The sequence below is a fragment of the Mytilus californianus genome, unplaced genomic scaffold (assembly GCF_021869535.1).
Source record: "Mytilus californianus isolate M0D057914Y unplaced genomic scaffold, xbMytCali1.0.p SCAF_3, whole genome shotgun sequence".
NCBI classification, from domain to species: Eukaryota; Metazoa; Mollusca; class Bivalvia; order Mytilida; family Mytilidae; genus Mytilus; species Mytilus californianus.
In genome coordinates this window covers 60,312,349-60,324,261 of record NW_026262679.1, presented here as the reverse complement: position 1 = coordinate 60,324,261, position 11,913 = coordinate 60,312,349, and the positions used below count along the sequence as shown (strand labels likewise).

Genomic DNA, 11,913 nt, shown 5'->3' with positions numbered 1-11,913 from the left:
ACAGAATTTTACAATAAATCGATGTAAGTTAATGTTAAGCCTCTTCTTTCTAAATGTTACAGTTCCTTGACTTACTATGAAATACGAAATTCGAAGTAAATGACACTTGCTAAGAGTTGAATAGTAGGTACATGCATTAGCTTTTGAACTGTACATGTAAATAGTTCATTGAAAGTTGAATTAAAATTTGCAGTAAAAATTGGTCGCAAAAAGGAATAAAAGGTTGCAGAATTTATATACTATAGTCGAAATTATTAACAAAAATTAATCTGTTGCCTAGGTATAAGTCAGTTGCTTAGACAAATTAGAGCTTTGCGGGTCCGGGTCGATGCCTCTAGATCTGCTGGTGGATGTTTTGTCCCCGAGAGAACCGCTCCCCCCCCCCCCCCCCCCCAGTAGCCATCCCACGCTGACATGTAATGATATTAATTGGTATTTATAGGTGCCAACTTTGGTTTCCGCCAAAGCAGTGGTTTCGAAAATAGTCATTTAAAAAGTACACAGGGGTTGTTTTTTTCTCGCTAGGTTGCTGTCTAATTGAACGTATGTCCTGCATCTCCTTTAATTTGTATACACTCGACAGAGAAACTATTCATAATAAATTGAACTAGTGTCTTATGCCAATTTTGCCAATGAACCGTGTGAATTCATTGATGAAATAATTATAAGTGGACATTACTGCTAAACTTTATCTCTCGAAGTCGCTGATCCTATATTTTCCAAAATGATCTAATAATAATGGGGGAAAAAACAAATGACGGGTATGCAAATTTGCTTGCTTGAATTTATATACGGGTATTTTCACCTATCTTCTTACTCTTGTTGCTGATGTGTATGTAGGTTTGCATGTAACGTGTGTAATTTTTGTCCCCTTTCTGTGTTCCATCTGCGCAAATGCTCTGTGCATGCGCTTTATCGTTGACACATTAAAACAGAGTGTACGAAAAAAAATATGTTAACGAGTGCAACTTCTTACTTCTTTTACTAAATAGGGAAATCCGAATAAACACGGTATGACAGTTTCTGGTCAAGCAGTTAGTGTCTTACTCTATTGACTATATATTTTAGTAGTCAAAACATTTCTTGAACGATAGACAACTATTTAGTTTAATAATAACAAGAACAAAGAAGAATCAGATGATGTAAACACAATAGCATAATAAATTATAGTTATGTTACCATATAAACGATATTGTAATTGAACTTGAATTTGATAGCATGAAAATTGCTGATACATGTATATCAAAAACACTAAAAAGTTACTTACGTGTTGGATTGTGAAATGAAAGTACTCAATGCTTATTCAATCGTTCATTATTGACAGCATAATTGTTAATAGTAAGTAATTTACTTCATCCCTAAGATTTTTTCAAATTATTTAAAATTAATCCTGTATAATTTTTTTTTATGTATGATTCCTTTGAAATCATATGAAACAGCAGATAAAAGAGAACAATTTTATAATTTTCTTTATTTTTCGTTTGTTCAGTGTGCTATTTATTATAAGATTTAAAATCTGGATCTGGAATTTTTCATTATAGAAATATATATTTGAGTTCTACATTAACGAGAAAAAAATTCTGACAAATTTTGTTTCTTCAAAGTTAAGAATTAAGGAAATAAATCCTCTTATTTTAATTTTTCTAATTGCTTTTCTTTTATTTGCAAAAAAACGCCTTTCCTAGAACCTCACTGAGGTCTTATAGAACTAACATGAATATTTAAAATATGTTCTTATTTCTTTTTAACTATTCTAACTATTTTGATGTCAGGAAAAATAAGTTTTAATCATTCACAGCATGTAATTTACGTTTCTTATTAAACGTTATATGCACGATTTATTCTAGCTCCTGCATGCCGACCAAATGTTCTTTGGTAAAGATTTGTTCTGTTTATATTTGTGTTGTGTGTTTGTATACTTCTAGTGCTAAATCTTCTAGACGGACCTAAGTTTTTTCTTATTGTCTCAAATCTTCGACGAAAGATTCTTTCGTATTCGTTACTTGTCTGCTCGTCATAATGTGCATAATCCTGATCCGGTTCCTCATCACTTGGATAATCAGGCATATGTTCTTCTGGTGAACTGGGTCGGTCAATACCATTTACCCTTGAATCATAGGATATAGCCGATATACTAGCGGTTTCCTCGTAGTCAACTTCTCGATCTGCACATTGCAAAGCTTCTGTTTCCTTAAGGGCTTGTTTAGCCCACGCTTCTTCTGTTGCTTTTGAAAAAGACCACAGTCGTACACTTGATATTAGATGTAAAAAAGTGCCCCACCTGTGGACAAGCATTCCAATAAACTGCAACAATATAACTAATGCAAACACTACCAAGAAGGTAACCGACAAAGGTTCGTATTCGTTTAAAATGTAGAAATTCTTTAACTGATCCTCGTTGTTCTGAAGTTGGAATACTGCCGTTGCAAACAGAAAATTCATCAATAAGAATCCAAATGCGACATTGTTTCTGAGAGTTTTAAGTTCTTTTTGAATTTCCTCTTTTTTCTGTTTGTCTTCTACAATTGGTTTTAGATACTTGTCAAGGATATCACGCCAAAATTCAGTTTCGTTGTCCTTAATATTTACTTTTTCTTTTAGTCCCAAGTATTCCATCGACTGCCAAGCATCAGGCTCTTGTCTTACTTTTGGACGTCTTGTTGCAGCACGGGGTACAGGTGTCGCTCCCACAGGCGGTAATGGACCCGATTCTATTTCATTATCATGGGTTTGCTCCTCTACTCTTGCTCCCAATATTTGCCTCATAAGCCTTGTTGCTTCTTTCACTAAAGACAAAACGCCTAGTTTCTGCAAACATCTAATTAGTACTGGAGGCTGTGATGATTTGGTAGAGTTTCCAGGCTCCGTTTCCTCAATAACATCGTCTTCCGTTTTCTTTTCACGGGTACCCCACGTCACAACATGAATATTACACATGTAATACACGGTTAGGAAAATAAAAGTGGATGGAACCATAAGGTAATACAGCAAACCATGAACCAGACACATTAACTCCTTTGGATGAGCAAATCCTGCGATTATGAAAATAGATAGTATTTCTACGAAAAATATTACATTTGGACTGTACGACTTTTCTGTTGCGAGATTTACGAATAATCCTACCGTGACGATAACCATTACTAAGGTGTAAACTGTTGAAAGTAGCGCTGCTGCTGCAATTTGTTTGTCATTGCTACATTTCATGCATATGATGGTATACAAAACCACTGGTGTTACAGCGACGACGTATGAATGGAACATATTTATTTTCAGTACAGCATTGAAAGATCCGGTAATCATTAACGTAACCGTTCCGATACCAAGTAAACTTGAAGAAAGAATTACGAATTGGTATAAAACGAACAACGTGCTGATATTATCATTCACTTTCGTTGTTACCCTCCAAGATGATAGCAAGTCAATAATATTTGCAAGAGTTGACGGTGCCCATCGTCGCCTCTGCACGAAAAATTCTTGAAAGGTTTGTGGCGCAAATGTGAAGGCGTCAGCACTAGCAGCGTAATCTATTTTCCAACCCTGTTGTAGCATCAATGTACATAACCATCTGTCTTCACCTGTAAAATTAATGTTAGCAAATGAGAGCTTGATCTTGTTAAGAATGTTGCAAATGAAAAAAGCAAATTAACCAGAAAACTGATATCTCAGCAAGGACCCGCCTGAACGTTTTTGTGTGAGGCACACAAAAAAATAAGTAATACTGGTGCAAACAAAGTAGTTGATGATCATCAGTATTAGTTTTCATAAATTTTGATACATGTGTACCAGAAAGGTAGACAACCAAAATGTTTGCGGAATCAATTTGACATATTATGCCTAAACATCTATTGCAGTTGAAATCTTAGAATTACAAATGATTCTCAAAGTTTGTGATTTTGTTAACAAAAAATAAAGTTTTTGGTTTTTAAAAAATGCTAAGATTTTATTACCAATCCTCTAATTTGCACTTTCTGCAAATTAGACATCAAGAATTTGGGTAAACATGTTTAACCTTTATCATAATTTTTTCGATATTGTAGCAAAATTATGTTTCTCCAAATTTGTGCATTTTTAACAAAATCTTAATTTTTACGACCATTCCCCCAAATGTTACGAGAATTGATTTTTGTCATGTGAAATAAAGTTTGAAGTTATCTATCAATTTTCGATGAAATTCTAGCACACCAAGACATTTCTCAAAATAGGTGATTGCTTTTCACAAAAACTGAGTTTTTAAACACTGCGTTTGTCCAAATTTCACTTAAATAAGAAAGATGGTATTCATAATAATTATGGAATAATAATAATTCTGTAGTTAAAATATTTGTCGTTGAAAGTATTAAACTTTTTTTTACTTTTATCAATGAGACATTTAAGAGGGCTGATCAGAATTTTTGTACCTTGTTCAAACTGGATGAAATGGCGTGCCTCCGTAGGAGGACTTGTATACATTCTCATCACATTATCGTCCATTACAGCAGAAGCCCGAAATAAACTAAAAGCTCCTGGACAACACAGCACACATCCAAACACATGTTCTGTAGCCTTTTGTAGCCAATGTCCGACAGCATATTCAAATTGTTGATACCATACTACAGGCCCTATAGAGAACAGCAATGAATTTAATAATACAACGAAAATCAATATAAGTGTTTGCAATTTTACACCAAACAGCCAATAATCAACATTCATGACATTCAAATTAGAATGTACATGCAAAGTAATTTATTCATAATAATATTTTAAAATGAACTCACAACAATGTTATGATTAGTTGACACCATTCTAAATGAATATCCACCCAATGCCGTCACGTTATTTTTATTTTACAACCAATAAAACTACTCTTATTTTTTAGATTATAAACGGAAAATTCCAGCAACATAACAGCAATACATAAAGATCTTTTTTAAATTTATCCTTGTTTCTTAAGTATGTTTTAGGTATCAAGCAGCTAAAGCCATGCTTACACTAAATATGAGCACACTACCTCCGATATCTACCTATATTAGATACAAAAAGTATCCCAATGTGCAACAATTTGTGACAGGAATATACATTTTTAGGTTAAATAAAACTACGAATTATAGAAACTATTGCACAATAAATTCCCGTTCACTACGAACAAGGTTTGGGGAGAATATACTTGCAGTTTCATTACTACCTATAAAATTTATAGCTGTTCAACATCTAAGAAAAGGTCATGTTTGTTCGGAAACTATTTGATATAGACACCAGAACGACAGGTAATCTTTTGAAAAGGGGTTTACAAAAGTACAAGTAAGAAAAAAGAAATGCAATGTACAAATTACATTTTAAAAGGATTTCTGGGTCATAAACATATATCTTGTGTTTCGAAGGAGCATTCTTTTTTATTTGGTGTTCATATCAATTTTTTTTGGAAACCTTGAGGTGACCTGCTGGTTACTAATGCTTGTAAACAGGAAAACGTGAATAAAAAATTACTTATTAATTCCGTTGCAAGTTATTTTCTTATATGCAATGAAAAAGTTGTATGAAACTTTCACTGTAGTACTGGACAGAATAAAACTTTATTCCTACCAAGTATTTCTTTATTTGAAACAAATGTTAATTCTACACTGTTTTTTTTCTTAAATGCCAATCTAAAAAAGACTAATAGGGGATAAACAATGGTGGTATTACCCCCTAGAAGCCCCAAAATCGAATCCATTCTTTAGGCGTAACAATATTTGATAACGGATATTTTGAATAGTGTTATCAAATATTTTCTAGCCTGTGGTAATTAATTTTGAATGGTATATCATACGATAAGAGCTTTGTAATAATATTCAAAGGAAGTTGATTGAAAAACCAATATCTGCGTACCTGATCCAATAGGATGTATTCGACCACATACAGCGCCAACTTTTTCATTCTTGGTCATTTTGTCTATCAGTTTTTGTACTGCCTCAGGTTTGAAATCTACATCTCCGTCCAAAGCAAGAATGAAACTGTTATGAGCCTAGAACAAAACGATTTTAAATGTCACAAAACATGTATCAGATAAACGAAAAACGCAGTTTCTGAAAGATAAACATTCATTTTATTTTTATTAAGTTTGATAGGATATTTTTTTTTCATCCGAATAAAAATATGTATTTTGTTGCATCTATTCATGCTTAGTAATAGTTTTTTTCGCAAAGATTCTTTTCAAATCGATATATTAAACAAGTGACAGAAATTTAATAAATTCAAAACAAGAGAGAGAGAGAGAAATTGGTTGTGTCGATTGATAGTTGTTACTATAAATCGTACTAACCCTTTTAACTTTGTCTTTGGGCAATTGATTCAGTAACGATGTTATTCGTCGGTAGTGATATCTTTTATTTGTATCCTTCTCCAGTAATTCATCTTCCAAAATAGCGCCGATCATCTTATATCCCAATAAGTAGTACATGTACATGATCTAAAATTGCAATTAAGTAGTATAGTACATAATAATATGGATTAGGAAGTATGATTCTTTAAAATGTACGATACACAGTGATATCTTTTTATTGCATCTCTGAATTCATTCAATACGAAGACCTGTTGTTTTCTGTTGGAATAAACTTTAAACTTTCTTGAACCACAACATATACTATACACACTGAAGCTTCTTGTCTGAAAATGATATCCAACACTAAAATGCTATCAGATATTACGATTTTAAGCTTTTATTTCAATTAATCTAAAACCATCTGAACGTTGAGATTACCATTACGTGGAATGACTGTATTGGCTTATTGAACTGATTCCTGAAAAACCTAAAACCTAAGGTAATGAAACAGTAAACAGGAATTATAGTCATTCTAAATATTTCACCGAACAAACATATCTTCCATTTACGGAAGTTGCTTCAGGATACAGTTGTTCCTGGTATCAATCGACTACCTCAACAATTTTATCGTCATTTTGTGTGTTAGAAAGGTTTACTCGAAATTTTGGAGTTTGTGTGGCTCAATTCTATTTCCGCTGTGGTGTTGTGTCGAATATTGTTTGTCCGTTATGTGTTTTCTTTTTGCCAATGTAACTGTCTGTCCTTTGACTAATTTGCTATTACCACATTGGTATCTTCGATATTTTAATGTATTAAAAGCAGATGAAACCCATTGAATGAATTTACCTGTGACCATCGTTTTCTGTGTCTTATTTTGTCTTTATCTTTCAAATGAATTGTCATTTCTGTTCCCCCTGGCATGGTCCAATTCAATCGTCCCCCATATGGTGTAGTTGTTTTTATTGGCTTATTATCCCATTGCAGACGGCCCCTTGCGACTGATCTGTCATTGAGAGAAAATAAATCTATAAATCATTCCGATCGAATTCGGAATACAATTAAATTTAAGAAGATACAGATATAAAGGATCAAATATGAACGAAAGGTTAGAATATTAAACGTACAAGTCAACGAAACAGCACCAAACACGATAAACCCAAAATTAGAATTAAGAGGGCACCTTACATTCTTTAACTTAAGACAAAAGTCGACTCCAAGCTATCAGTTTTAATCTACAAAGCCAAACTGTCAATGAATTTGATTAACACTCCATAAACCTCCGTTCAACGCAATAATTATGTTTTTTGAAAAGAGAAAAAAGACTTATTATCAAATGCCAACATTGCTTGAGACCTCTTTCATGTGTGTTTACAAATTTGAGAATAATAATCTTTATCTAAAACTATGAAAGGGTTATATCTTAAAGCTTACGTTGATGCCTCTTCCATGCATTCTACCAGCTGTTTTACCCATTCATTTGGTAATCTTTGTCTTGATTTTTTATCAGTTTCAAATGCGTCATCAAAAATCAAATGAACTGAAAAAAATGGTATTTTTAAGGTTACATATAGATTACGTGTATGCAAAATGTACGTTTTAATTTATATATAAGAAAAATACATTAACATAAATGACTTGAATATAAATATTTATTCTATCAAAACAATACTCGTCTTTTTAAAAACGACATACTTACTTTCGTGTTCAAAGTAATCAACATCTACTTTAAACGTTTGCTCTGCTAGCTTATATTTACTCCGGTGAAAATCCAACCTGAAAAAAATAAAGAAAAGTTAGAGCTTCAAAAGGTATTATGACATATCTTTGTTTGAATTTAATAAAATGTTAGATTTTTTTCTTTTTGTTTTGTTTCCACCAAAAAGGAGTTGCATCGTAGAGTGTTGTACCTTCAGGGTAACCTCCCGAATGCACGCCTTCATATGAATACCATGAAACAGAGCAATACACTGAGTCTGATATTTGATGTACTAGCTCTTAAAATTACAGCTTGTAGGATGACGTGTCTATACAACCGACCGATTTAGTTAACTGTGTTGTATTTGTGCAATTCAGTTTTTGTAATGTTCGTCTTTCTTTTAATCAACAACGATCCCGTCTATCATTTGTCCATGAAAACCATTTTTTTCACTTCACACTTCCATATTCGGTCATGTATTACAAACAAAGACTTAACATGTACTAATGGTCTATAAATACTGTAATGTACGGTTGAACAAGACATATACCAGTCCTCTATTGTTCACCAAATATGTTTAATCAAGAGTAACCTGATGAAGGTAAAATAGACATGTTGATTCTTTCAGAGCAAATAGACGTGATCCACGGTTTTTGGTTAGGTTCGTGATGGTCAATCTTTTGTTTTCTGTTTTTCGTATGTAAGTCTTTCCTGCCAAGTATGGCTTTTAATGCCACTTGAAAACTACTTCCTAATTTTGTAAAAAATGCAGAAACAACAAACAATGTATTGAACAAACCTAAATAATGATTTGAGGAGTTGCAACATTTCCTGTCTTGTTTCATGCCACATTGTTCCACATATATAAATATACGGTCTGGCTTTCTTTTTTTTCTTCCTTCGCTCTTCACTTTCCTTACTTTTTCCATTTACAAACAATTCATTTTCGTATGCATTTCCTTTGTTAAAGACAGGTTTGAATTTTGCATGTTTGAGAAGTTGCTGTTCAACAGTATCATCTTTCCTTTTCATCAGCAATCCAAGAGATGAGAAGAAATTATCTCTAATTGGTAATACGAATAACCTTAAGAGAGAAAATGTAGGAAATCAAAAGGAGCGTCAAACGTACAAATATACAATGCATCGTACTACCAAGTAAAGGCAAAAGATAATGACAACTTGATAAGATGACTCATTATTTGGTCTCTGGTTTACTAAATCTGCGTACTTACTAACTTTTAAGGTGAAATTAATGAAATGCATATTTCCTTAGATCTAAAAATACAATGTAGCCATTTACTCTTTGTTCAATAATTTTTCTAGATACAAGTCATTCGTTCGTATAAAAAAACGTATTTAATACCTTTGTTCTCGTTCCATTCTGTGGCACTGTGGAAATAGAACATGCCATGTCAATAATAGAACAGATACCCACAATCCAATACTAGATCCGATCCACATAGATAGACTTTCAATGTCAACACTTGGACAGGAAACAGCATACCCAAACATATTATTGTCCTCTGGCCAATTATAGCAGAATCCTATAACTCCACCAAAACACACAAGTGGCACTAACGCCAATGGAATAAAGAATGATATCCGCTGCATGTGTAATTTGCAAGCAAGTACACCTTCATAGGAAGCGAAAATGGCACAGTAAATATATATGAACATTAACTTATGGTGTTTAAAGATGTTTAAAATCTTGTCAAGAAAAGTGTCATTTAAATTTTCATTTATCGTGCCATGAAAAGTGTCTTTTACATTTTCATTTATCTTGTCAAGAACAGTGTCATTTAAATTTTCATTAATCTCGTCAAGAAAAGTATTATTTAAATTTTCATTTATCTTGTCAAGAAAAGTGTCATTTAAATTTTCATTAATCTTGTCAAGAGAAGTGTCTTTTAAATTTGCGATATCTTCTGTAAATGTCCACTCTATATCTGGCACCAACAATTTAGCCATCAATAAAAATATACCCACTTTTATAATGCACATTTTCAAATTTATTTTTGGTCTTGCTTTGTCCACTGCTATTCTCCAGTCTTTTATTTTTAAGTTGAAGGATCCAATTTTCAAGTTACAAGACAGAAAATTTTGGCAGTATCCCATTGAAATTCCGACTAAACTTGATACGAGACAGATTTTCTCTTGTGTAGTATAATGGATCTGATTTGAAATTGTGTCGCTAAACACTCTGTTCGGTCTAACGATCGCACAAACTACGACTCCACATTGAATTAACATTGCTAATACAGCTATGCTTACACTTGACAGCCGTATTACGAATTTCTGTCTATTCCTTGCTAATGCAATTTGTTTCAAAATGTTCAGAATTGACGGAAGCGTAAATGATGACATGACAAGAGTAATTCCTGATGTCATAGAATGGATACGAAAAACTTTGAACAACAGGTAGGCTGTTCCACACGCCTCTGCACTTTCTAATATTAATACCTATAGATAAACAGATAAATTTAAGATATAATAAAGAACGCTATGAAATTCTATTTTTCATTTACTTGATTTAAGTAAAAATACTTATATTTAAAAACTTTCTAAAACTAAAGGGAAGTGTATGGTATATCTAAAAAGTGTATCACTGTTTAATAATATATTGCTTTTCTTCTAATATACAATTTATTCCCTTGAAAGTCTTTGCAATACTCAATACAAAGACAAATTATAATTAAGTAAAACAAAATAGAGAATTGTTTACAAGGCCCTTATTGTTTCATGTAAATGTCAATCTTTCTAAACCATTATAATATTGGAAGAATGGATGCCAATAGTGTATAATCTTAGACTTAGCATTAACAACATATTTTGCTAAATACTTACTGGTAAAAAGAACTTCCATCCAATGTTTTTTGCTCTCCCAAAACACACTTTAAACATAGACTGTATAAAGGTTAAGGCAATTGGAGTTGAGTAACAAAGAATCAGTTCTGTCAAAGCGTTAGACTTTTGGCCATCCTCCTTTAAAACGTTTTGAATACAATAATGAATATTTATTTATTTAAGAACTAATCACAGCATTTTAGAATCAATTAAACAAACCAAAGATGCATCGTTTGCAACAAAAATGTATAATGTAGTGGGTTTTTTTTATATTTAAAAAACATATTCAGAAAAGTGTATTTCTACTTTCATTTGTTGTCTCATTCCGATAATATCATCCACAAATGTTCGATGCATATTTGATCGTGACATTTTAATTGATTATATATAAATATATATATATTGATAACTTTTAACTTTTAACTTTTAAATTTTTAAATTGTGTTTGTTTATTTGTGTGTCGAACCTAAGCCTCCATCTACCTTTAAGGCAACCTTTAAACCCATTCTATTATCATTGTAATAAGACCAATGTACAATCAATTAAAATTGTGTGCGTGTACAAGTGAGAAGTTTAGAACCAGGTTTAAATCGACATTTTTTACATAAGGAAATGCCTGTACCAAGTCAGGAATATGACAGTTGTTTTCCATTCGTTTGATATGTTTGAGCTTTTGATTTTGCCATATGATAAAGGACTTTCCGTTCATAATTTTCCTTGGAGTTTGGTATTTTTGTTAGTTTACTTTATCAAAGTTTTGGTCTCTTAACTTTTTTGCAACATGAATTTGTCTGTGAAATGTCACTAATATTTATTCCTTACCTTTTCTGATTTCAACTGTGACGCCAGGAGCAGCGGGATTATAATGGTAGCAACACCTTTTGCTGCAATTCCAACTAACAATCCAAAACACATCAAAAAGCGACAGAACTTTAAGAAACATTCTTCCACTTCTACACAGCCTTCGAAATCTCTTTCAGTATTTCTAAATGCATCCCATGCCCTAGGGAGTAAGCGATAACATTCAATGTATGATTTTATCACAAAGGTTCTTATTAGAAATCTAATTTTTCAAAATAATTCCAAGTTTTTCGAA

At 32.4% G+C, this 11,913-nt stretch overlaps 1 protein-coding gene across 4 annotated transcripts in view; it reads right to left on the bottom strand.

The window, feature by feature from the left end:
- Positions 1–1,090: 1,090 nt before the first annotated feature.
- The window catches only part of LOC127733064 (chitin synthase chs-2-like), a 77,419-nt gene continuing 66,596 nt past the window's right edge, over positions 1,091–11,913 (bottom strand). For all 4 annotated transcript variants that reach the window (XM_052242328.1, XM_052242329.1, XM_052242330.1 and 1 more), the window contains exons 21-31: positions 11,640–11,820; positions 10,818–10,955; positions 9,337–10,433; positions 8,773–9,057; positions 7,974–8,050; positions 7,709–7,814; positions 7,124–7,280; positions 6,278–6,424; positions 5,845–5,980; positions 4,398–4,598; positions 1,091–3,575 (exon numbers count right to left, since the gene is read on the bottom strand). In XM_052242328.1, the coding sequence (XP_052098288.1) occupies positions 1,819–3,575; positions 4,398–4,598; positions 5,845–5,980; positions 6,278–6,424; positions 7,124–7,280; positions 7,709–7,814; positions 7,974–8,050; positions 8,773–9,057; positions 9,337–10,433; positions 10,818–10,955; positions 11,640–11,820 (4,282 nt within the window). In that variant the 3' untranslated portion in view covers positions 1,091–1,818. The remainder of the gene's footprint in view (positions 3,576–4,397; positions 4,599–5,844; positions 5,981–6,277; positions 6,425–7,123; positions 7,281–7,708; positions 7,815–7,973; positions 8,051–8,772; positions 9,058–9,336; positions 10,434–10,817; positions 10,956–11,639; positions 11,821–11,913) is intronic.